We start from the raw sequence: 26,779 nt of genomic DNA, 5'->3' as shown, positions 1-26,779 counted from the left end.
TACTAAAATGATTCTATTTTGTAAGCAGACAGAACTGAAGGGACTCATGAGAAACCAGAAAGGTCTTAAGGCAGCGTGAAATTGCAAGGCTAGCTAAAAGAGAAAACAGCAAGAAGCATTTTGTTATACAACTTCAGAGCTGCTCCCTCACTGCATATAGCACAAAACTAGGCAAAAAACAAAATCACATTTCCTAATTAAAAGTATTGTCAACAGAAAAGCACAGACACATTTACATTGAAGAGACCTCCCACACCTTTGTTTAAAAGCATGTTTGAACAAATAACCATGAAATTTATGCAATCCAGGAGCCCGTGAAGTAGCTACAATTCAATATACAATTCTTTTTAATAGCAAAGCATCCCCTCAAAACAGGACAAAAAGCAGTTGCACAGCTTAGCTGCCCCATCTAGTCTCTACTGCTGTGACAGCTAAGTAGATGTTCTATGACCTTATCTAGATGTGAAACCTTTACAAAACCGCTATCCATATTCAGCATGACAGTCCATCCCCACCAGGTCACGGGACCTAAACAGCCCAGATTAATGGAAAAGTGGAGCTGGTAAAAGCTTCTACAGCTATGAACTGAAGTCTTACAGCTATGAACCCAAGGCTTAAGAACTGCAGAGTTAACAGTCATCATTTTCAACTAAGGAACAATCGCGGACGCTGCAGGAACAGGCTAATGAAGGTCCCTGAAAGACGAAAAAGCCTGCCCCGTTCCGCGGGGCGGCGGAACAGCCGAAACGCCGTTCAAAACAAACGACGGGCAGCGCCCGAAGGAACATGACTGCCAGGAATGCCTCCAGGAGCGCGGCCGAGAGGGCGGGCAGGCCGGCGCACCAGCTCACCGCCCCGGCCGCCGGCTCCCCCCCGCCTCGGCTCAAGGGCTCTGCCTCTGCACGGCGCTCGGAAAGAAGCCCGGCGAAGTACCCCTCGCCTCCCCGGCCACTGTAAAGCCTGCTGCACTAGGCGTCAAGGTTCCTTCCCCAGAAACTGAGCGTGTCATAATTTCTCTAGCCGTCACAGGGTGGGCACGGACAGCGCCAGGCAGCCGCGCACTGCCAAGTACCACGGCGCGACGAGGGGCACCGCCGCGCTAGGGCGGGAGAAGGGCCCGGCTCCCTCCCCCCGCAGGCTCAGAGCTAAGGGCAGCACCGCTACTACCTGCATCGCCCGCTCCTCAGCCAGCCCGAGAACCAGCCTGGAAGGAACAGAGCCACAAGAGCACCAAACACCTCCCCAGGCGCAGTCTAACGAGGGCAGGCGGCCAAACCTCAGCGCTACCGGCTGCCCTCGGGCCCCACTCCGTTACCTCGCTCACGTACTCACCCAGCTGACGCCGCCTCAGACGCCCCCCAGCCAGCCTTGCTCCCGGCAGCCCCCGCGCCTTGGTCCCAGCAGGCGCAGCTCCCACTCACGCACCCACAGCTCAGAAACAAGTGACGCGAGATCTACCCGGCTCCCGCCGCAGCACGTCGAGCAAAACACTGCGCTCCCCGCCCTTCCCTTCGCGCCACGTGACGCTCCCTGCCCAATCACCAAGTACCTAACAGCTCGCGCAGCCATGGAAACATCGCGATCTCCCCTCTCCCCCCCCCGCCAGGAGCCCCACGCGAAACGCCGCGAGGCTTCTCCGTTGTTCTCCGGCACCCCCTATGAAATCTCGCCCGAGGTCTCGCGAGGTTACGTTGCCTTCCCTCCCCCCTCCCCGAGCACGATGCCGCGCAGGAATGTGAAAGGCTCCCGCCCGCCGCCATTTTCTTTCTTTCTTGGCAGGCAGCGAGTGGGGCAGGAAGCGGTGGCTGAGCGAGTATGGCGGACTATTCCACGGTGCCCCCTCCTGCTTCGGGCGCGCCCGGGGGAGGCGGCGGTGGAGGTGGAGGAGTGAACGATGCCTTTAAAGACGCGCTGCAGAGAGCTAGGCAGGTGTGTGTGTAACGTGGCTCTGCCAAATCAATGGGCGCTCGGGTCTCAGGGCCTGGAAGCAATTGTTGACCGGGCCGCGGTGCCTGAGCTGGCAGCGCCCTGACCACGCTCGGCTCTGGGAAGACATAAGGCGAGGGGGACCCCTTCGGTAATGTGCGCCTCCGGGGTGGGTGAGGGGGAGCTTTGTCCTATCCCTTAGCTCCGCTCCGCGCACGCCGCGGTGAGTGCCCGCGCCGTCCGCCCTCCTTAGGCGGCCAAGGGTTTTTCCAGTTAGTCGCTGGTTCCCTCCGCTCCGCCATTGCCCGCTGGCAGCCCGGGCGCTCGCTTTGCTGCGGCTCGGCCCGAAGTGCTCCGCGCCATCGCTGGGCGGCGGGGAGGTGAGCGGAGCGGCGATGCGGGGTCCCTGCTGTGGGGAGGGAAAATCTGGGCCGGCGGTAATCGGCGCGCCGCGTTATCAGAAGCTCCGAGTCTGGCTGGGCCCTTCGGGCAGCGGAGGGGCAGGAGGGAGGGCGGCTCCGCCGCGCGGCCCGTATTGTGTTCCCCGAGGCGCCCTCGGTGCCCGCTAACCTGTTCAGACCGGTTGGGAAATGCTGCGGCCTGCGGAGCGAAGGCGGCGAGAGCAGTCTTTATTTATCCCGAAGTTCCATTTTGTAGCTTTTGCACCGCGGGCCATGTTTTCGTTATTTCCGGGGCAAAATTTTCGCCTTGTCTGGTAGTAACTCGTCGCGGTTTTGGCACTATTTGAAGACCTGCAGTAGCCGGGACCACTGAGGTTTGAAATACTGTAAAGGGGTCGGGCCCTCTGTGAGATACCGCAGTTCTTCGTGAAGATAAGGAAAACTCTTTTTTAGAAAAAAGTTTGTGGTCTTTGAAGGGCAAGGTTGTTTGGGTTTTTTTTTTTTTTTTAATGGATGAAGAAAATACAGGAAGCCTTTCTCTCTAAGGCTGAGCAGAAGTCTCCTTGGAGACACAGAAATGAGCAGAACTGTTTAGTAGCAGCCTTCTGGTTACTTATGTAGGATCATTTTGTTATGCTTTGCAAAAATCACATAAAGTGTTTAAAAGACCTGGAATAAATGAGGGCCAACTGACTTGCTAATTATTTTTTGTTTAATTAATATGTGCTCTTCTAGATTGCAGCAAAAATTGGAGGAGATGCTGGCACATCAATGAATTCAAACGACTACGGTTATGGAGGACAAAAAAGACCTCTTGAGGATGGAGGTATGCACTCGTTACTGCCGCATTTATTTTTGTCGAGTATAGCCACGTTGCAGAGTGATTGCAGGTGTTGGGATTTTTGGGTTTTTTTGGGGTGGGGGTGTCCATAACACAGTGTAAAAAACTTTTGTTCCCTTTCTAGATCATGACGTAGTCTTTCAGTTTAATGGGGAAATTTGTTTTAAACTATTATGCTTTAACCGGAAGTGAATCTAAGCGCTTTCTTAAGGATTTTAAAAGTGGTTTAAATGCTGTTAAGGGGAAAATACATGTCGGGGAGGGGGGCAGACCAGTTTGTGGTTGAGAAACGCTTAAACAGGTATGTCATTTAAGTCTTTTATTATTGTGAAGGACTGATTACAGTTTGAAAATTATAGTTAGATTAGGAAGCACTCACTCCTTGAATTTGATTGTTTCATATCTTTTATTACTGCACAGTTTCAAATGAAAGTATTAATGCATTTCATTCTAAAAGCATAGGACTTTAAAAAAAGACAGGAAAGTAATTTTTCTACCTTGTACGCTTTTGCTTAGTCTAATATTAAGCCTGTAGCATGTGTGAACCCTGATAAGATCATACTTTACTCTTCTGACTTGTTGCAGCTCTTTGAATTTGCTTTATACTGCAGTAAAGTTTTCTCCTTAAATGTGTGTGTCGTTTTCTGTCTTTGACTAAGTAGCCAGTTTGAACTTAACAGGGTTTTATATGTTTAATATACACACAAAATCCTGGCTAAATTAGGGAAAGAAATCCTTGAGCTTGTTGAAATGTTCTCATAGGTCTCACAAAAGACCAATGCCTTTTTTTCCTTTAAGAGGATTGAAACTCAGTCTACAGATTGTAACTAAGGCTTTATATCAGGAGTTCTTGTGTCCTGTAATAAAGTTTTTTTTTCTATTAACAGTGAGGGTTTTAATATACAAAAATGAGCTAATGATGCTTCAGATGATATATGTAATGTATTCTTTTTATTTTATGTGTAGATGGCTCTTGGACAAGTCCGAGCAGTACAACACACTGGGAGGGAATGCCCTCTCCTTTTAAAGGCAGGAATTTTTATTTATTACCTGTGTTTAGTATGTAAACATGACATAAACTAGTGGATCTTTCTGGATTGACACAAATATTTCTTGGAATATGTGTCTGAGTTTTTGCTGCACATAAATTATGGTGGTTCATATAACCTTTATTTTGGGGTGGGAAAGGAAGCATCTGAAGTCTTTTCAGATAGAGGTTAATTTTATGCCTTTTAGTCCTTTACTGTACAGAAAGGATTTGGATGGTAGTGATGTAGTTGCTTGAATCTGCTTTTTTTTGAAGTTTTATGCTATGAAATGCTTGATATTTGGATAGGAATTTGATACTGACATTCAGATTGAGATTGCATAGCAATGTGATACTGTTGTATTTTCAGATGTTTGATCTAGATTTGTGGTCATTGTCAGAATTTTTTTTTTCTTTAAATCATTGTTGATTTTTGTATGGATTTGATTTTTTTTTCTTTTTTACTATAGAAGCATCATTAGCTTGAGAAACCAACAGAGCTAAACTTTGGTCCTTGTCTTAGTTAAGTTTCAGTGACTGGGTATCTGTGAGCAATCTACAGTGTGTTCTGAAAACTGCCTTTTGTTAAACTAATAGATAATATGGAAAAACCTAACATCTTTGCAGATATACTAACCAAGTGATGAGTGTTCGTGAGATTCTTTCTTTTATTCAGATGATCAACTCCCTGAAATTGGAGGAAAAATAAAATAAAAGGGGGACTAAAATACACTGGAATGTTACAATTCACACTAAAAGGTGTAAAACACTTACTGAATTTCTTGGCAAAAAAAATTTTTAAAATCTTAATTTTGCAGATCAACCAGATGCTAAGAAAGTTGCTCCTCAGAATGACTGTAAGTAATCTTTGTTTTGTTTCCAAAAAAACCCCTAAGAAACGTAGCATTGTGAGAATGAGACTATAAACCAGTGTGTTTCTGGTAGGTGGTATTTGAATCAAGATGAAAAGAATGGCTGGGTGTTGATCTCTTCTTGAAACACTGCAGTCTGCTTTGTAAAATTGATAATCAAGTTACCGACAGCAGAGAATCTGTTTGGCTTCTTTAAACCCCTTGATAACACTTCTTGAAAAGTCAAATTAGACAGAAGCTGACAGTTGACTTATATTGTCAAAGAAGAAGCTTAGTTGTAAATTGTGCTGCATGCCTGAGTTTTTAATTTTACCAATATTTGTTTATAGCTTTTGGAAATCAACTGCCACCGATGCATCAACAACAAAGGTAAGACTTATGCTGCACTTTACATAATTTTCCTTTTTATTGAAAGACAGCAGTTTCAGGACTTTTCTCTGATAAAGTGGTATCAATACATAAAGTCAATGCTCTGTATTTGTGATCCTGTTGAAACTGAGCTTCAGACAATCACAAACCAGACATATGAAATGCTTCTCCATCACTGCATCTTTCTCTTCACAGCCTAGGCTGTGCATCAAGTTTAATAAAATGGAAAAGGTGTTCCTAGTTTTTACTACTTGAGCACAGGTAGCACAACCAGAAGTTGGGAGCAGATCTGAAGGGTTTGACAGATAGTTTCTTGTAATCAAAAAAAAAAACATGGATTTAAAAAAAGACCACTTTTTTTTTTTCCCCAGATAAAAGTGTATTGCTCAGTCACCAGCATTTGCTACAACTTAGTAGCTTTCTCCACACATTTCTTCCCTAAACAACTACATGCAATCACTACTCATATGTTTTGTGTGATTTTTGGTAGATGAGAAGCTGTAATTTCTGTAATTTCAACATACTTCAGTGGATATACAGATGAAACTTAAAATGCAACACTGACCTTTTTAATAGTAAAGAGGATGAAAGAAAAATTAGTTGAATGTTTTGTGTTCACTTCGGGTAGTTTACTTAGTGCTATACTTGCATAATGATTGTTAAAGTTAATAGGAGGCAAGTAGACCAGTGTGATAGTGGGGGGCACTATTTTTCTTTAGTTTTTTGGGAGGAGATATATAAATTTAATGATAGTTTGGTCTCTGACTGGTCATCATCTTTTTGTTTGATTTAATGTTCTGTGTAGGTCTGTGATGACAGAGGAGTACAAAGTTCCAGATGGCATGGTTGGATTCAGTAAGTAGTAAGGATGTGATGGTGCAGTGTAGTGAGGGATGTTAGCAGATGCTGTTAATACAAATAATCTTTCTGTATTTTCTTTTTTCAAGTAATTGGCAGAGGTGGAGAGCAGATTTCACGTATACAGCAAGAGTCTGGCTGTAAAATACAGATTGCACCTGGTAATTATTTGTGGGTTTCTCTCTTTGTTTATTTTTGTGTGGTTTTCTGATAGAGTTCAGAAGGCCAGTGATGGTTTCTAGTTGCCTGAACCTTCATTTCAGGTACATTTTCATGTTTTCTGCTAATTATGATAATCAGTCTGAAGAAATGCAAAATGTTGTGATATGCTGGTTATTCTACTGAAGTTGTTTGTTTGTTATTTTGAATTTCATAATGTCTTTTTGTCTTAATGCTAGTGCTAAATTGGTTTTATTTTGTGACTAGATAGTGGAGGCCTGCCTGAGAGATCATGTATGCTAACTGGAACACCAGAGTCTGTTCAGTAAGTCAATCAAATTCAATGTGTTTAAATTTAACTCTGAAATACACTTCACTTTTTATATCTAAGTATAATATCTAGATAGTATGTTTATAATGTTTGGGTTTTGTCTGTTGAAGAGGCAACCTGGTGACAATTAAATGTATACATAAAAAGAAGGCCCCGAATCTGCAGTCGGATCCCTCATTGTACTTGGAATTTTAAGACAAAAATATGGAACTTTAAACTTCAAGTCCAAATCTTGTTGCAAATAAGTATTATTTAACCTTGTAGTGATTTCAGCTTGAGAATATGTGGGAATGTTGACTAAAGAGGAGCATATGCCAGAAATAGGCTCTTTATTAGCCATAAATTGGAAGATCACAGGGAAAACGTGGAAAATCAGTAATGTGTAAGAGTTACTCAAAACTCATCTTGTCATCAGGGTTCTCAAATGTCTTTGGCTTAAACTAAGGAATACTAAAAGCTATAAAAGTGATGTTTGTGTAATACGTGTCAGCAAAGCAAACTGGCCTTCCTATTTTCAGGAAAGATGATTTTAGCAGGGTTTTTTTTTTAATGGCACCGAGGTTATGTGACCACTTAAACACTGGTTTCTCCTGGCTTTGCTAGGAAAGCTCTTGAATGTAGTCATAAATTTTACACTACCTCATCTATGTTAGCTGCTCCCAATTCATATTTGCAGGTAAGGCCTGCAGCTACATGTTTTCCTCTGGGAAGGTAGTGTGGCATTCTTCTTTTAATGTTTCTGCCAAGCCAGGCTGCTGTTAATTAAGTCATTCCTTTATTGGAATTTACTTCATAATTATAGTTTACTCTGCTCACATATTAAAGGGAGGAGTTTCTGAGTAAGGTTAGGACTGTAATCATGATTTTACTCTGATGGCCACTGACTTAAATGTGTAGTCAATATATGCTTATTTTTGACTATTGTGCTGGTAAATGTTACAAGTGTCCTTTGCATACTGAATCAAGCAGCAGCTATCATGGTACTCGGTGTTAAAGCTAGTATTGTTTTAATCTTGTTGGTTGGGTTTGTTTTCTGCAAGTATATCTGCCTTAAGACTGGATGTTACTAGATGAAAGAAAAATTACTGTCAAATGAGAGGTTACCTGAATTACTGAAATTAAGCAGAGTTAGAAAAAATGTCTGTGCTTTATTTTTTTAAAAGTACTAAAACCCAGAAATCACGACAATTTCAAATCTTTTGATACAGATTTTTTTAGCATTTTAATGAACAAGGTTTTATTCTTTTGTTATGAATTGTTTGATCAGTAAATATAATCAAAGCATGCTGGTCATTTTTGAGCTGGTTACTTATGTGTGTTTCATAAAGCACCACCTTTTGTATTCTGACATTGGAATGGTTTGAGGTCTAACATATCTTGCAATTAGTTTCTTAAGTTACTGTTGCAAATTCACTGAGTTTGCCTTATTTCTTAGTAATTCTAGTTCTTCTGCAGAAACTTTTCAAATAAAAAAAATTCCAAGTACATTAGATGTGGATGAGTGATCTTTGTAGGAATAAGTGTGTTTATTAATGTATGTATTCCTTCACAGATCAGCAAAAAGATTACTTGATCAGATAGTTGAGAAAGGAAGACCTGCACCTGGCTTTCATCATGGTGATGGACCTGGAAATGCAGTCCAAGAAATTATGATTCCAGCAAGTAAAGCAGGCTTGGTCATTGGAAAAGGTGGAGAGACAATTAAACAATTACAGGTGTGTGTGTGTGTGAATATATATAAATCTATATTTGAAGCACGTGATACCCACTCAAATCAAGATTTGATAACTGTGGTGGTTTAGCCCTGGATGGAGGCCAGACGCCCACCAAAGTCAGTCTGTTACTCCCCTTAGTTGGACAGGGGAGAATATATATATGTTAAGAGGCTCAGGAGTCAAAATAAGGACAGGGAGCGATCATTCTGTCATCAACAATGTAGGCAAAAGAGACTCAACACAGTGAAGAAGAGAGAAACTAATTCATTACACTACACTACAAAAAACAGTGAAAACTGGAGTTGAGAGCTCGACCAGATCTTAAACACAACCAGATCTTAAAACACTTTCCCCCCACCACTGCCTTCTTAACAGACTTCAGTCAGGATTGTGCTCCCTTCTTCCCTCCTGTTTCCAGTACAGGGGGGCAGGGACTGGGGAAAGTGGGGTTCTCAGTAGCACCTTCCCCCCACCCCTCCATTCTAAGCAGACTTCCCTTTAGCCATGATCTTGCTCCCTTCTTCCCCCTGCTCGCAGTACAGGGGGGCAGGGACTAGGAAAAAATGGGGTTCTTGGTTTCTTCTTTATGAGCCGTTTTCCTCTTCCAGATCTTAAAACACCTCTAACCTTGCCCCTCCCCCCCTGCCCCCCCCACTCCCTTCTTAGCAGACTTCACTCAAGTCATGATTTCATTCCCTTCTTCCCCATGATCGCAGCATAAGGGGGGAAGGGACTGGGAGATGAGGGCTTTGGTCAGTCCCTTGCAAGTTGGTTTCCTTCTTTGCAGGGGAGGCATTCATTCCACACCATCCCCCTGCTGCTCCGTGGGGTCTCACCCACAGGAGACAGTCCTCCACGAACTTCTCCAACGTGAATCCTTTCCCACAGGGCTTTATCTCTTTATTACAATGTCTCTCAGTCCCAGTTCTCCATGGGGTTATGAGCCTCCCCCCAGCAAACCTGTTCCGATGCAAATACTTCTCTCATCTCTGATTCTCCTCATGGCTGCAAGTGCTGGCAGGAGCTTGTTCCAACGTAGGATCACAGTGTCTTCTCTACGTCCCCACCTGCTCCATCCAGTGTGGAGCCCCCTCTACAGGGTGCAGGTGGGGTCTCGGCCTTTTCCATGGGTTTCTCCATGGGCTGCAAGGTGCATTTTTTCCTCGGGCACCTCCTCCCCTGCCCTTCCTGGCCTTGGTGTCTGCACGGGTCGTTACAATCTTCTTGCTCCCTTCTCTGGTGGCAAAATGCAGCTTCTGGGTTGTTTTCTCCTATATGTGATTCTCAGAGGCACTATGACTATCTCTGGGGCCAGGACTTTGGCCTTGAATTGCTTGTTTATAGTTTAGGCTGGCAGAAAACTGTAACTGCTGCTTACAGAAACGATCTCAGCAGCACAGTCTCACAAAACTGTAACAATAACATAGACCTCTGTTTTGTCAATAGGAGCGGGCAGGTGTCAAAATGGTCATGATTCAAGATGGTCCTCAGAACACTGGTGCAGACAAGCCCCTTAGGATAACTGGAGACCCTTACAAAGTTCAGGTAAGGAATTCTTCAGAATTCTGAGCATTTTAAAATCCATTCTGATGTTGCAGTATCTAAATGAACTTTTAATTCTTCTTTTAGCAAGCCAAGGAAATGGTGCTGGAGTTAATTCGTGATCAAGGTGGCTTTAGAGAGGTGCGCAACGAGTATGGGTCAAGAATAGGAGGAAATGAAGGGATAGACGTAAGCATGGTTGAAAACTTGTTCACTATCTTTTGAGTTAACGTTAAAATGTTATGCTGGTTAATACCACTGAAAGCTCTTCAACAGATCTCAGAAGGGATTGTGGCATTGCTGAAATTACGAGTTTAAATGGCGTGCAGAATTCACTTCACCAGCAGTAATGAGCAGTTTCTGCTAGCTGGAGTTTTTTAGAAAATAAGCAAATAAATTTTAAGGCCAAGCATACAATGTCATTATAGAAATTAAAGGTTGGCTATTGCGGAAGAAAATATTGAAGTCCACCTGTTGTGCAAGTTATAAATTCATTATATAAACTCATTGTAGTGAGTTTATAATTTTATCAGAGGTGGGACTGAAAGTTTCATCTGCTAGAATCTGCATTTTAGGCCCATTAGAACTCTTGTTCTGTGATTGTGCAAAGCATAATACCCACTGAAATTGCTGCCACTATGAGAGCTTACAGTGCATTGTACCTCTTCCTTTTTGATACTGTCATCCAGTACTAGCTAGGCTTGTGACTTGATACTGAAAAATTCACATTTCAGCCTTAAGTGGCATCAGGCTGGCCCTATTGTACCATTGTAATTTGAGACCCATTAATTGTGTGAATTTGATAAGAATATTTGCATCATTTATATCTTGATCTTGTTTTCCTTTTTAAGGTTCCAATACCACGGTTTGCTGTAGGTATTGTAATTGGAAGGAATGGAGAGATGATAAAAAAGATACAGAATGATGCTGGTGTTAGAATCCAATTTAAGCCAGGTTAGTAATATGTCTGTAAGTTTCTGTGAATTAAATGTAAATTTACTGGATTACATGTACTGGAATAGTTCATTTTTATTCCAGATGATGGAACAACTCCAGATAGAATAGCCCAAATCACAGGGCCTCCTGACAGATGTCAGCATGCTGCAGAAATTATTACAGATCTCCTTCGAAGTGTTCAGGTTGGGTAATATGTTGTTTACTGTTTAAAATCTCCTGTCAGACTTTGGAAAGATCTAAAGTTTTAAAATTGAGTGTATTAGTAAAGAAAAAAAGTAATGGTGTAATCTGAATATAATAGTTTGATCTGGAATATGAATGTTTGCTTTTACTGTTACAGTATTGAAAGTGTCAGGACGGTAATGATAATACTGATTGAAAGTCATGGCAGTTCTTGATCTGGCTGATATCAGACCTGCTGCTTCTGTTTGTCTCAATCACCAGTACTTGTTACTTGTAGCTATAAATGGTGTTTAAGTGACTGTTAAAATGTGCATTTAGAGATGAACCCCACTGTTGCATCTACAGAAGGCAGATGTTCTATCTTTGCACATGTGAAACTTTCCTTTATTCTACATACTTTCCTTAATCTTATGCTGAGTTGTAAAGAACATCTTTTAAAATGTAATTTAGGTCTTTTGGGAAATAATGCTACTTTAACTATCAATCTAAGTAGTATATCATGTTTTTTCTTAAGTTATGTGGTGTCATCAGTTGGCATTGATAATTTGTGTGCAGTAATGTGCTTATTTCTTGCTTTTTCTTTGTAGGCTGGTAACCCTGGTGGGCCAGGACCTGGTGGTCGAGGAAGGGGTAGAGGCCAAGGCAACTGGAACATGGGGCCTCCTGGTGGATTACAAGAATTCAATTTTATTGTTCCCACTGGCAAAACTGGATTAATCATTGGCAAAGGCAATATATTTTTTACATACATGTTTGTGTGCATCTATGTGTACTTCAGAAGTCCTCTCAGCTTTTCTATTTGTACAAATGGCCATACTAGAGTGTCAGTAGAAGCCTTTGCAAATATTTTTGTGTATAGTAGAAGCAACATAATACTGCTAAATCGTAACACTACTAATGTTATTTTCAGATTTTCCTCACCAAACCATGTATCCCAGTAGTTAAAAGTAAAGAACCAATCAATTTATCTGAACTCTTTAAAGTAGTAAGTAGTGATTTACATTGGCAGTGTTTGGTGGACTCTTAGATGTGTCCTGTAATTAACTTGCATTTGATACTGCCTGATTAGCCTAGTGTTACTGCATCTGTAACTTGCTCTTAAAGCTAATGTTCACGTATTCCAGTGAAGAGCTTATATAATGGAATCCTGTAACAATTTCTTATGTGTGTATTTAAATCTGAAATAATTTTTTTCAATAGTTAAGTGTATGCTTCTAAATGAATCTTAATACTTTGTAATGTGTTTTCCAGACACAACAAATAGGCTGACATAGTTCAGTTCTTTACCTGGAAGGTTGATTTGGTATTATAAAAAAACAATAAAAATATAAATGACCCCTGCTTTGAAAATTACTAATGATACAAGAAGCTTGTTGGGATCCTATGAGAGGAGGAACTAGTTCAGGAAATGTAACTTTCTGGTTTTAGTGCACTGCAAAAATAAGGACCTTAACCACCTGGTCAGCTTCTGGGTTTTGTTGGTTGGGTTTTTTTTTTTCTTGTCATCTGTACTTGCCTACTGTTTTTTAGCGATGTTAGGCTTTAAGGCTCTATTTGCTGATAACCATGGGTATTGATTGCTAATCATGTCTGATCTTACATCCCTATGTGAATGGAAAAATTAAGGCAGTATTGTAGGCATTTTTTGCTGGGTTTTTTTGGTACAATATTTTACTAGTTTGGCCTTACTGACTCAAACTAGTAAAATGAATATATTTTTAATTGCCGTCAAAGGTCTATACTACAGTGAAGTGCTTTTTTTTTAACTGTTAGAATGTTCTTGTATGGCTCATAAAAATAGGTGTCTCTTCACTTTTCTCTCTTCAGCTTCCATGCAGTTGACTTTCTCTGATTTGAATCTTTGTTTTTGCTTTAATGCATGTCATAAAAGCTGTATGTTACGTTGTAGGTGGTGAAACTATTAAAAGCATAAGCCAGCAGTCTGGTGCTAGAATAGAACTTCAAAGAAATCCTCCACCTAATGCGGATCCAAACATGAAGATGTTTACTATCCGTGGAACACCCCAGCAAATAGATTATGCACGGCAACTTATAGAAGAAAAGATAGGAGTAAGTATATAATGGTGTAGTTTTGTTTACTAATCTAACCAAACAAAACAGGAAGCAAGTCGTCTTCATGGAGACTTGACTTCCATTTCACTTCCAAGTTACTTAATCAGATTATAAATTTCTAATAATAAATTGTGATCTATATTTACTTTAAGTAATAGAAACATAATTTGATGCACCAAAAGAAGTTGGAATGGGAAGAAACAGTTGCTTTCTTCAGTGAAATACAGTATTCTTTAATGGTGCATTCTTGAAAATTCTGACTTTGCATGATGAAAAATTGTAACGGCTTCAAAGATCTCCTTGATATTGTTAAGGCTACTAAACTGTTTTTCAGTCTCAGTATGTTTAGATAGATTCTTAATCCTACTTTACACTTTAAACTGTACTTGTTGCACGCGTTATGTATGTATTCAGATTTACTATGTGGGGTTTGTAGTTGATCTTGCAAACAGATGTAATTAACAAGATCAGCCAGATCTACACGTATCTTTTGAAATACTGATAATCTTGGGTTAGCTTGTGGGATTTTAATGTAATTGGTGGATATACCCATATTTACTTATAAAATTCTGTACTGAAATAAATGCAGTTACTGACATGGCTGCTTTTATGTCTTAACTAGCTATAAGCTAATTAATCTTTAGAAAACTCTGTTTTCTCCACAGTAATGTCTTCATTTAAAAACAACCTTTTGGATTATATTCTTAATTAAGTGTTCAGGTTTATGCTTCTAAACTGCTGAAAAATGGAAAATTTAAAAGGCTTATTTTGATCCGTGTGCTACTGTTGTTACAGGGTCCGGTAAATCCATTGGGTCCACCAGTTCCCCACGGGCCACATGGTGTTGTTCCTGGCCCACATGGACCTCCTGGGCCACCAGGTCCTGGTGCTCCCATGGGACCATATAATCCAGCTCCTTATAATCCAGGGCCTCCTGGCCCTGCACCTCAGTAAGTACCACTTCAGCCAGCTTCGTTTTTATTGTCAGGTTGACCCTGGGACTGGCTCTCACTGTATGTGTATGGGTTGATCTTTTATAGTGGTCCTCCAGCTCCATATGCTCCACAAGGATGGGGAAATGCTTATCCACACTGGCAGCCACCGAATCCACCAGATCCAGGTAAGAAATGTCACAGTTGTACTGTCGTGTGGATGTGCTTTGCGTACATCCATTTTGTCTTTAAATGTCTCACAATAAATTTACGTTACACTGGTAAATCTGAAAAAGCTGCTATTCTTCAGGCTTTTTGTTACTGATTGTCGCTTTACATATGTTTCAGGCTTTCCACGTTGTTTGTGAGATGTTGATATTCTGTTGTTACAGTTGGAATGTTTCTTTACTTGATATTATCAATATTGTACCCTAATTTATGATTCTTTTTGCAAGACTCTTGGTTAACTGATTTTGTGCCAGTAAGTTACTTTTTCTTAGAATGGATGCTTTTATATTGAGTTCTTTAACAAGGATACGTTTTCTTTCCCTTATAGCCAATGCCTTTGTATTTTTTAACAGTGCGCTTTACAGTCTCACTGATCTTGACCTCACACAGTTTATGCTATATTGCATATTCCTGTCTTTTGTTGACCTGTATGAGGATTACTTCTCGGATCAGGATGGAAATGTATTTTGTTGTTCGTTCCTTTTTTGAGAGAGAGAACTTCTGTTGAACTGCTGGTAGTAGAGTGAAACTGACTGGGATTGTGTATTTTGAGCTTTCGCTTATAATAGTTCTGTATTTTTTTCTGAAACCTATCTTTGTACAATGTTTCTTCTACTTCTGTTTATCTTTGTCAAGACGGGGAGTTTTTACTTAATTGCAACTTCCCAAAGTATTAGTGGCCTGCATTCCTTTAACATCTTTTGGTTGGACTAGAGCATATGAGGGAATGGAACTGCAGTCGCAGAAGGCATGGTAAGGCTAGATGCTTGAGTCACCTGCACCTCATTTGTTTGAGGTAGAGCTTCTTTAGAACTTCAACTGAAAGATCTCAATTTAATTTTTGTTACAAGCAGAATAAATTATTTTCTGATAGTCGCTGCTCCTGACACAAGATCCATTAGTGAAAAAGGGAAGGATTTTGGAGGATGTTTCAGTCTGCAGAGAGATCAATTTGTGTTCAAGTCTTTTATATATATCCTTTCTTGGTAAAGAACCATCTCTGGTTTCATTTCCCTAACTTTTATAGAAGAGAGTTCTGCATGCGTTCAGTTTAGATTTTAAAAATGCCTGTTGTCATTATTTAAAAGTAGAATGATTCAATGACTTGACTTGGAAGTCTCAGCACACCGAGTGTCTGTTTAATCCAAAATCACTGCCAAAATGTTACAGCCTTTTCAAACCACAACTTACGTTTTATAAAGCAATTTATCTACATAAATGTATGTAAGAAAAATGGCAAATACTTTGATGTCATCTTGATGATGATTTTATCACTGTCTTTTTGGATAAAGACTCAAAATTTTTACGTTTTCCTACGTGCAGTTGAAGTTGGCGTTTCTTTTAACTGATGCTCATTTGGATGAGGTTTGTACTGCTTAGTGGCTCATTTCAGTGTAACAAATGGGTTATTTTAGTATTTTTTTCAGAGATGTTTTCTCCAGAACCGTGCTTGCCTTTTGTCATGTGAAAGTGGAGCTAGTTACTACAGTCAGATTTCTTTGGAAATCTAACGAATCCTGCTCTGTGTTCTTCTATTCTAGAGGAGTAGCTACTAAGGGGAAGGAGGGGGGGAGCCAAGCAATGGCTTATTTGATATTTGCAGGTAACCTTAGAATATAGTATGTACTCATTTAAATCCACTTTTGTTGATGGAAGCGGTATAATTTAAGAAGCAATAAGCATGTTAACATTGTCTTCTATACGCAGATACTACTTTGTGTTTTTTCAGTGGTTACATCTGACAGTGCTAAATGAAATACTGCAAGCAGTTTGTGTTGTGGTGTATTTTTTCTTCTCCCTAAATGCCTTTCTTCATGGAGATTTTTTTCCTTCCTCTTCCATTAGTCACTGCCTTACTTGTTTTAATTTGTGTGGGGGAGAATATACTTCTATTCCCATATATAGTTATTCTAAAGTATCAGTTGTGTCAATGTATTTATGTGAAGTTCTTTCTTCAGTTGGCTACATTTATTTGCAGATATTTTTATACTTTAAGGATGCACATGTTAAAGGATGCCCTAGTGGTGTAGAACATGATGATCTCTAATAGTAGATTTGCACTTTTTGTGGATTGCTAATCTGATGATGTAATCAATCTCTGCAATTCAGCAAGAATAAGCCTTTCTGAAAGGCTGTATATAAAAGGCTCTTGGAAGCTGCATCGTTGGCCTACCTAGACATAGTTAAAAATCAGGGAAGCATGGAGACAGCTACAGAAGATGCAAGTGTTGCTGTTACTTGTTATACTAAAAAGCTGTAAGTAAACAGCGATGCTCTATAGCCATGTATGGGGATTCAATCTCTTAAAGTACTATGTGTTTCTGTTTTTTACTCTTGCATTAAACTAACAAGCATTGCAAATACTTAGTAAGATTTGTATTCTTCTGTTTCAGAAATACGTATTTGGCATGCCTCCTCCGCCTCTGCCAGTGTCCTTAGTGTGAGGTTGTAACAGAAGTAAAACCTCTGAAATTGGTGCCAGAATGATTCATTGTTGCCACCATTTACTAACAGGACTATATAAACAAACTTGAAAATTTGCTTTTGTCTATCATATTTAAAAATCAATAAATGACATGGTAGTAGTAAGGTTCTAAAATTATTTTCTCGTGAGTCCTATGGCAGTATACTTTGTACAGTACACTTGTCTGAAAAGGTATTAAAAGTTTATGCAAGAAAAATGTACCTGGGTATTTGTTTCAGAAGGATTTTTCCTTGGAGAAATGTGAGTGCTAAGAATAGGGTTAATTCAGGACAGCATTCTGTTCATAGCACTTTATGAATGCTGATGGTTTGTTTCCATAGGTAAACCAGGAACAGATCCCAATTCAGCAGCGTGGGCAGCTTATTATGCTCACTACTATCAGCAGCAAGCACAGCCACCACCTGCAGCCCCTCCTGGTGGACCAGCTACAACCCAAACTAATGGACAAGGTAGTTGTTCAGTAAAATGGATAAATTCCTCTTCACTGGGGGTGTATGTGCCCCACTATTCTTTGTTCTTGTCTTCCTGTATTGAGTACATTTGTTGTAAGGTAGCTGATTTTCTTGGGAAACTCTTGGTTACAGCATCAATATTGCTTTTCTTAACTTTGGCATTACAATTATTGATCTGGTAATATACTTCAAAGAGAATTTTGCTGGCGTTTGGGCTGATGTAAATTATGTAGTGCAGTCAGTCATAGGTAAAAAAGGAAAGAGCTCAACTGTTCACTTAAACAGTTGCATCACTTCCAGTGATTTCTAGGACAATTACAATTGTGGTATTTAATTGTATAAGTGTAATTGTTGTGGCTGGATGAGGCTTACCACTTAAAATGAGTGATGTGCATTTCCTGAATCTTGAAAATGTGGTGAACACATCAAAAAAAATTTTTTGTGGTGTCTTTTACTAATCATTTCTGTTTGTAGCAGGTTACACCACATAGGTTTATAGTCAGATTTGATTGATGTTACTTGGGATTATTACTAAAAAATTCAGCTGATTGTTTCTAAATGGTTCTGTGTACAAAACAAAACACAGTAGTTTACTTTGACTATTTTTAATGCAATTCAGGAGATCAGCCAAACCCAGCACCAGCAGGGCAGGTTGACTATACCAAGGCCTGGGAGGAATACTACAAAAAAATGGGTATGTGTGCATGCTTTATTGCGTAGTAGAATGTTTTAGGAGACGTGCTTATTTTGTTTGAGGAGATAGGTTTTGTTTTTACCCCCTCCCCATAAATAAAAGTGCACAAGCCATATATTGCAAGAGGCTCTGAACCCTGCAGAGTTTCTGAGTACGACTTCCATCTACTTTCTGAAGCTGTTGTTTGTCTTGTTTGGTAGTTGTTTCCGAATACTATTTAAAAAGATTTCAGATTTTTTTTTTTCTTGTAACCTGCTTTCTGTGATATTAAAGCATTGTAACTAATCTTCATTTATATCAAGCCCTTTAAGTAGCATTTGCCTTGCAGCACTGAAGAACTCACTGCAGGTTGTGTTGTTGCTACCTTTTTCAAATTACTTTGTTCAAAATGAGTTGTAAAACTGTAGTGCATTTGCCTAAGTCAATGATTTTCTCACTCAATAAGGAAAGACTGTGTGGTCTTCATGCTTTGGCAGAAGCTGCTGTTACCTTCTAAATAATGCGAATGTCTTACAGGTCAGTGTTACTGTCTACAGTGCCCTCCCATGGATATTGCAGTTGATGCAAATTTGTATACTGAGCACTAGTGGGCTTACGAATGCCAGTGCTTGCCTTGGTATCTCTGTCTGACCAGACACATAGCAAGTATCTAGTTTGGATATGTTGATTGGTTGGCAGAGTTTGCTGAGCTTTTTGCCCACTTCCAACTGCACTTCACTTTCTAAGAAATAACAAAAAATATTTAAAGTTAAGATATTAAGATAAGTTAAATAGCCTATTTATGAGGTTGATCTCAAATTCATAACAGTCCATAACAATCTTTATTTTGGCACAGCATAAGTGATGAAATGAAAGAACGTATGATGATTTACTTGAATTGTGTATCAGGCTAAGAAACTTGCAACAAAACTCCCAAATACATGATTTCTAAGATACAGCAGGCATATGCCTTTTCCCCTCTTTCTGTTTCATTTAACTACTTTTTTTGTTTGGTTTTTTGTTGGTTTTTTGTTATTTCAGCTCATGTTCTTCAGTGCCACTTCTTGTGGCTTTGAGGTTTGAGGTCTTTCTATTTGTTATCTCTGGAAGTCAAAGCTTGGCTTGTTGTAGTCTTGTATTTGTTGTAATTAAACAATAGGTTAATGGGAGCAAGTTAATAGGAGTGTGAACCCAAAAAAGATAGACAATCAGAGAAGCAAATAATACCTCTTTAAATACCAAAAATTTCTGACACTATCAAATAAGCAGCAAAACAAAAGGGCCATTCTGATCTTCATTTTTCTATTTCAAATTGAGTTCTTTGCCTGAAGGAGAGCTCTTGATGTCTGCTCATGTATAACTTGACTGTGTAAATCATGAGAACTTTTTTCAACATGCTGAAGAAGTAAATCTTGATATGGAAGATAAAGGGGTTTTTTTAAGATGAGTGGTCTGAGAGCGCTAAAGCACTCCTGAATTTTTTCATCAAAATACTGTTTCCCAAACTGGCTTCCTACTGGTGCAACATAATTGTTAATCACAAAGAGCACTCCTGTTTTTTTCAGTATAGAACAGTGACTTGAAAATACACAGCTCAAAGATAGAGTGGCAAAGCCCATTTCGTATTTCAGACTCCTGTTTGGTAAGGGACTGTTCCTCTGAGGAGTAAATACAATTAAAAGTAAGACTGAAAACATAGTGAAGTAATTCTGCAAATGGGTAAGTTACTGTACATGGATCTTGTGCTTGGTACCCTACTTCATGGATTCAGAACACTTGATAAATTTCCATTGAGTATTACCAGGTAATGAGACAGTAGTTTAGCTTTTGCAGGCATACAGATGCTGTTACATTGAATTTAAGACATATTTTTATTTTTCCCTATGAGAACTGGAATAAAGATTTGCCTAATTAGGCACTAAAATTCTCTCACAGATAACAGGTACATTTAAACATTCAAATGATAGAGATAGGAGTTTGTAAATGTATCATTTAAAATCATTCTAATACATTGTGGACTTGATTTATTGTTAAGGGATTACAGAGTAAAATAGTACAATATAAGTGTAAAAGAACTATAAGTTCTGTAGAGAGGGAATTTTTGGTGCTCATGTTCTCCAGAAGGTTGCTTAGTGGCGTTGTATCCAAATAAAAGGTGAGGTGTTTTCAGGTATGATTAAAAACTTTGATGCCTCGTCATGTAGAAGCTTCTTTTTTCTTGATAGCAGAACAGAAGATTAAGATTAGGTACACATGGAATTGCACAGAGTGCCGGCTTGCATTTTGCTTGGAGTTATTTGTTGTGTGATTGAATGTGGTGTTCACTCTTTGGCTTTGTGGTGGTTTTTTGACAGTACCCTAATTCTGACTGTAAAACTCTTGACTTGAAAAAAGAACCTTTTAAGAATGTAGACCACAAAAATGTCTTACCACAGTAGTAAAAGTTGTCTCTTGGAAGTTGAAGAAATAGGTAATGAAAAGCTCCATATAAAGCTTTTCTGTCTGGATGCATACAAATACGTGAAGAGATGATTGGACAAAGGGGTGGTCTGCTTGTAGTTCCTACTGCAGAATGTACCTGAGTGCAAAAGCACCTTTCAGGTACAAAATCATCAAGAAGATAGTGTTAACAGGTGGAATGTGCTTGATGAAACACGAGAAGCGAAAAAAGGAAGTTAAGATGTCTGTAACAGACCGTTGGAAGCACACTGTGGTTAAGGGCCTAAACAGTTGGCTGTAATTTAATGTTTTTCATAGAGTCCGTGTGTATTAGTCTGTCACTTTTGTAGTGTTATTAAGCTGCAAGTTGGTTTTGTTGGAGGTACTGGTAGATCTCAGCCATAACATCAGGGTGAGAGCTTGGGTATGCACTTATTTGTGTGTATTGATCTTTATTTCTAGAAGATTGGAACTTAGGCGAAGGTTGGAAAGACATGTTTCAGGCATATGCTCTGCGGTGGGATAAATGTTTACAGAAATTAAAGCTCCTTTTAAAAAGTACAGTCTGCAGTAGCAGGTGCATTAAGGGGACCAAAATTGGCTAGTAAATGAAATAGCATCTGTGAATTAATTAGTGCAGTCTGTCCAGTAAGATAAAGTCAGTATAGGTGGATTACAAAAACCAATCTTGCCTGTTGACCTGTATTTTAATTTAAATGTTAGCAGTTGATTAGGTCAGGAGGCTTTAAACACTGCTCTGTAATGTGAGGGAAAAGCTAGAAAAAACTGTAATTGCTTCTCAGTATTGCTTTACATAGGAATTATTACATTAAAACATCATGATTTGTGGTTAGGTGGAAAAAAAAACCAACCCAACAATAAAACCCCACAAGATTACTTAAAAACCTTGGAGGCACAGTGCAAGAATCTAGGTGATGTTTGTTAGGCAGTGTGAGTCTGGGAATTCCCTCATTTCTATTGCAACAACTAAGCTGTATGCTTGTCATTACTTGCAGGTCAAGCGGTTCCTGCCCCTGCTGGGGCTCCGCCTGGTGGTCAGCCGGATTACAGTGCAGCATGGGCTGAGTACTACAGACAACAGGCAGCGTATTATGCCCAGACGAGCCCACAGGGAATGCCACAACATCCTCCAGCACCACAGGTATAAATTTTTAAGTGTGTTTTGGCTGGCTTCCGTTTCAGTGGTGTTTAAATGTTTTTTTGCATGTCTCCTGCTTTGTTACCTTTGGAGTATGCATTTTTTCCCTAGCAAAGTAACTATCAGAATAAGCAATAGATGACCTTGTTTACCTGATAACTTGAGTTCTGTATCTATCCATATGTTTGGTGATTATGGTTTCTTCTTTTTTTTTTTTTTTTTTAAAGAAAACCTTTCTCCTCCCAGGGTTTTGAAAACCATGCAAGAAGCCACCACCATTTACATTAACCAATTTTTCTTTCTTAAAGGCTTCACTCCTGAGTTAGCTCGATTTAAAGGATTTTCTTTAACTTTTTGTGTATCTCTTATGTATCTCTTCTGCACAGGGCCAATAATAAGAAGTGGACAATACAGTATTTGCTTCATTGTGTGGGGGAAAAAACCTTTGTTAAATGTATGGATGCAGACGCCTTGATGAAGATCTTAATTTTGTTTGGTTAAAAAAAATAGTGTTTTTGAAAATGTAAAAAATATCTATCACTACTGATAGGAGGTAATATTTCTGTGTAGAAATGGAAAATGGTTTGTTTTTAGTATTAGTGTAGATGTACACATTCCAGCAAATGTATTTGCGATTATGTGGTCAATGCTTTGTGATATAAATGTACTTTTTCAATGTATTCTTTATCACTTTTAAAATGCCTGTTTTGTGCTTTACAATAAATAATATGAAACCTCCTGTGTCGGTAAGTTGGATATGTGGGTATATAAAGAACTATAGGATTGCTTTGCAACGCTGAATCAAGGTACCTGTACACAAGATAATTTTTTTCCCCATGAAAACTTGAGTTAAAAAACTTGTCATTAGCATGTTTTTCCCCTCTTGCAGAATAGTTGTAGATGGAGGATCTTTCACTCATTGTATTTTGCTGCCTAGCACCAGTATCTTGATACCTTATTTTCTTTCTATTTGATTAAAACTGCATGTTTAAGAAGATGATCTTTTGGCATACTTCCATTGCATTAACAGTGAAATTTCCTTTTATACATGACCACTGTTTCAGACCTGTGCAGCTGCTATAACAGATAATTTTGTTCTTAATTGAATACTTCAAAACTGTTCCTGCATAACTACTTTATGGATTTTTCAGAGTAGCTTTTAAAATCTATTTTAAATGTAATGTGCTTAAGCCTTCAGTTTGAAGTAGTTCACTTCAAAATTCAGTGTAGAAAAGTCCATGTGGTTTGCATAGTAGTTACGAAAACTGCATCTGTCCTTAAAACGCTGTTTTGTTTGAGTGGTGGGGAGCGGTTGAGAACTTCCTGCAGAGCAGATAACTTCTGTTTTTTGTAAATAGACAAGTATTTGAATCGATTATTTTTTATATATACTTGAAAGTTTTATTGCTCTAATGCTCATACTAAAAAGCTGATTCTCTTGAAAGCCTGTGTTTGCTCTTTGCATATTTATTGGCTCTTTGCATATATTAGACTACATGCAATACAGTCTGTCTTGCCATTGTCTGTTGAAGTGCAGGTTTGATCCAGCCAGTATAGAACTAGCTCTATAGGGGTGAGGAGGACTGTGCTGTGTATCATCCTTGATTGTTCCTTCAAGGAGCATTGCACTGTAAGTACATCAGAATGACAAATTGATGAACTGCAACAGTATCTTTTTGTCAATGTTCCACATAATGAAAATGCCATACTTGTGTGACTATTATGTTGGAATACAGTGCTGATATTGTAGGAAATCGTAATTGCTTCTTGATTCAGAAACATAGGTTTGCGTAAATATACACATACACATAATATGAGCTTTGTGGGTAAGTATTCCTGAAACGTTTAGCAATAGCTAAAGAAAATCTTGTTTCTGTTTATCTGAGTAATAGTTTTTTTTCATCAGTGCTCCTGAGACAGTTGTATCATTCAGTGTTTTGAAGTATGCGTATCATAACATTGAAGTCTTTGGAACCGAACCACTTGTTAGACAGAAGTTGTCTTTGTCTTCAGATAGTTTGCAGATACGTAGTCATGTAGGTATGTTTTAAATAATTCTTTAACTGTTACTTGCTTTTTCTTTTGGAATACCGTATTGTTGCTTTGAGAATACTTTTTTTTTTTTTTTTTAGTGTGGCTGCACAGAGAAGTAAAAGTTAAGGCTTGAAAATTGATGTAGTTTATTCAGGTATCTAGCAATGTATGTATTGTGCTGTAGAAATAGAAGGAATTATTTTTATCCCTTTTAAAAATAGGAAATATTCTAGTAGCTTAAGAAAGGCTAGGGCAGTATTTGCTATCTTTAGTGTAGGGTATGAAGTTTAATAGTTCAGATATTTTGCATGGTATTTTGTAGATAACCTTATAGAATGGTGCATTTGTTATGTACTAAACTGAGCAAAATTAAATTCACTGGATTCTTTTATCATTCACAAAATGGAGGCTGTTGATTTTTGATTCATATAAGGTATAAAATCTTTATTAATTGCAAACAGTGCAATTATTTATACTTCACAGTGCCTTCCCAGACCTTCCACCTTAGGTTCTGCTGCAAAAAAGCAACAGGTAAGCACAACCTAAGGAAGTATATAAATCAATATATTTCAGTACATTAATGTTGTCCCTGTGAGATCTTTGTGGTTGTGTATTGAAAAGCAATCTGCTGCTTCCCCAAATGCATTGTTACGGTTCCATTTCAGTGGAAAGTCTTTTAAGTTTTCAAACAACTGTTGATATTTCTAGGTAAATATGTATTCTGTATAATTTTGATTTTCTTTTATTTTTTAGAAAAGATTAGTAGATTGCAGTAATTAAACTTGATCAGAATATGTAATTTTTCTTTGGCTCAGATAGCTAATTGTTGCAATTAAAGAATCAGACCTTTAAAATATGCAGGAATTACTTTGTTAGAAGTGTCAACAGCCTTCACAAATGCTTTTTTATTTTTATAATAGGGCACTAGTTCTCACTTAAACTCCTAAGACCTAAATATAAAGAATATGACTTCTTGTTATCACTGAACATGATAACTTGTCTTACAGTTCTAGTGTGTTAGTGGAATTTTTAGATAACTTAGTTTGCTTATTATACTTGACATGGTAGGAAAACAGATTCTGAAGTTTCAGAAATTGAGTATGTTTTAACTGAAAAAGCATGTGCACAGATTAAATGTTAATAGTACAGCAGATATTTTCTATAGCAGTCAGTGTATCCTGTTTCTTGATACTTGAACTGAATTGCTGTATATTTTGATAGTTTAAAATGTTTGTATGTCTTACAGATGGTCTGGTACAGGTTTTTGTTGCTGGGTTTTGTTGGTTTTGGTTTGGTTTTGGGGGGCTTTTTTGTTTTTTTAGCTTAAAGTAAAGCAGCATCTATTTGGTTTTTTGTTGATTACTCTGATTCTAAAATGTGCTGCTCCTCTTTCAAAAGTCCTGCTTATCTGTACATTAAAGGAAAATATTCAAAAATGCTGCCTTCATTTTCACACACAGTGCTGAAGATGCTGCAAGCACCAAATCATAGCTCATAGAATCAGGTCCTGAGATAGTTACTACCAGTAAAGAGGAATCCTTTGAGTGTATGCCATTGGTGAGCCGATGAGCATGGACCATAGAAGGGCTCCATGTAGAAGGTAAAATTGGCAAAAACATAACAGATTTGAAATGTATCCCATACATAATGGTTTAGGGTATAATTTTTGTTTTGATCACTTTTCATTCTTTAAAGTATTATTTGTTTGACCATAAATGTTCCATAAACTGTTTTTTAAACTGTGATTTAATAATATAAACCATCTATTTTATATTCTCTAAACAGCCAAGCATAGATATATTGAATTTTTGAACTAAATTAATAGTTGTGCTTCAGTTTCTCAAGCCACTTAATATTTCATCTGTAGTTTAATATGTGAGTTCATTTTTTGATGTTAGAAAAAGTTAGGTGTGTACCATTCTGATTTTGATACTGTGAATTTAGTGTTGGGGTGAGTCGTTTATTCACTTCCTTTTACATGATACTCTTTTCTTCAACTGTTATTGCTAGAATATCTTAACAGTTTTTCAGTTGTGAATTTGAACAGTGAAAGGAGATAGAGAAGAAAAAGCGAGTTTATTAGAATGTTGCTAGTGTGTGGGAAGATGAGATGGTTTTGTGTGTAGCATTTGAGGTGTATTGGCTTCTAGCTTTCTCACTGCTGGGCTTACAGGCATGGCATTTTGTGCAAAGCATAGCGTTTCTTTTTTGACTCTTGTTTCCAAACTCATAGTTCTTAGGAGAACAGAAAATAGATTGTTTATCCTGATCCAGTAAGAGAACCAGACTTCCTTAGAAATGCAATTAACTTGTCCAAAAGGTGTCTTTAAATATTTCCTGCTTGCTTCCCCTCCCTTCCTGAAGTGTCCCATAAATTACATAGAATGTGAAGAGTACAGAAAGTATAAAAAGCATAATGCTCAAAGTAGGAAAAGCATTTTCATATCACTCTCTGCAGGCTATACTTTAAGACATCAAATAAAATGTAAGGTGGATGACCTTCAGTCTAGCATGATCATAAGTCAGTCATCTATTGAAGTTGTCCAAGCAGGACAGTATCATTGTTCACTTGCACAGTCTATCTTGAAGTATTTCATCTTTTTACTTAGTGCTATTTTATTGGATCACAGAAACTGTTCTCCCCTGTTCTCTTCCAAAGTAATCTTTAAGTTTTCCATTGCATGCTAAAAGCTTTTTATTTTGCTTTTTTCTGGAAGTGGGAGGGTGGAAGGGAGGGCTGGGCTTTTCAGAAAGCATACAGTTGACAGGATTCCCTCTTCCTAGTAATAGCTTATAAAACTCGTATGTATGCACAAATATTTCTCTTGCGTGCATGTGAAATGCCTTTTCGTCCTGAGAAAAGTGTTCTCTGCAGAAACTACCCGTGTGTAAAAAGAAGATTGGCTTTAAAAGGCAACTGTGATGGGAACAGTGTCTTAGGGAGATGCAGCTTGGACTTGAGGTAAATTGAATGCTTTACAAAAATGTGGTTTTGAGCTTGCATTGACATTGTATGTAATATGGGTACACGTTAACTGTATAATGGTTTTTGTATGTTTTTTTCTCAATAAATGTAAACTGATGGATAATAATAGCAATGTTTTTGTCTTCTTTTTTAATGCT

General features: G+C 38.6%; 1 protein-coding gene across 5 annotated transcripts; it reads left to right on the top strand.

The window, feature by feature from the left end:
• Nucleotides 1–1,797: 1,797 nt before the first annotated feature.
• FUBP1 (far upstream element binding protein 1) lies at nt 1,798–25,195 on the top strand (the record flags this gene model as incomplete). Of its 5 annotated transcripts, none has more annotated exons than XM_084266064.1 (21): nt 1,798–1,929; nt 3,063–3,153; nt 4,135–4,197; nt 5,014–5,052; nt 5,397–5,436; nt 6,242–6,291; nt 6,384–6,455; nt 6,721–6,778; nt 8,337–8,499; nt 9,946–10,044; nt 10,129–10,230; nt 10,893–10,995; nt 11,080–11,180; nt 11,769–11,910; nt 13,091–13,251; nt 14,050–14,204; nt 14,295–14,374; nt 17,220–17,348; nt 17,971–18,045; nt 21,480–21,625; nt 24,140–24,202. In XM_084266064.1, 21 exons carry the CDS (start codon nt 1,816–1,818, stop codon nt 24,200–24,202), a joined length of 2,046 nt encoding a protein of 681 aa, XP_084122190.1. The 5 variants fall into 5 exon arrangements, with proteins under 5 accessions (XP_084122190.1, XP_084122189.1, XP_084122186.1 ...); XM_084266060.1 differs by lacking the exon at nt 4,135–4,197 and adding an exon at nt 25,117–25,195 and having other exon boundaries at nt 1,816–1,929; nt 24,140–24,187; XM_084266063.1 differs by lacking the exon at nt 4,135–4,197 and having other exon boundaries at nt 1,799–1,929.
• Between the last annotated feature and the right edge of the window lie 1,584 nt (nt 25,196–26,779).

This window comes from Gallinula chloropus (genome assembly GCF_964237585.1).
Source record: "Gallinula chloropus genome assembly, chromosome: 6".
Lineage (NCBI taxonomy): Eukaryota > Metazoa > Chordata > Aves > Gruiformes > Rallidae > Gallinula > Gallinula chloropus.
Note: the sequence above shows the minus strand (reverse complement) of the source record. Positions and strands in the feature narration are given on the sequence as shown.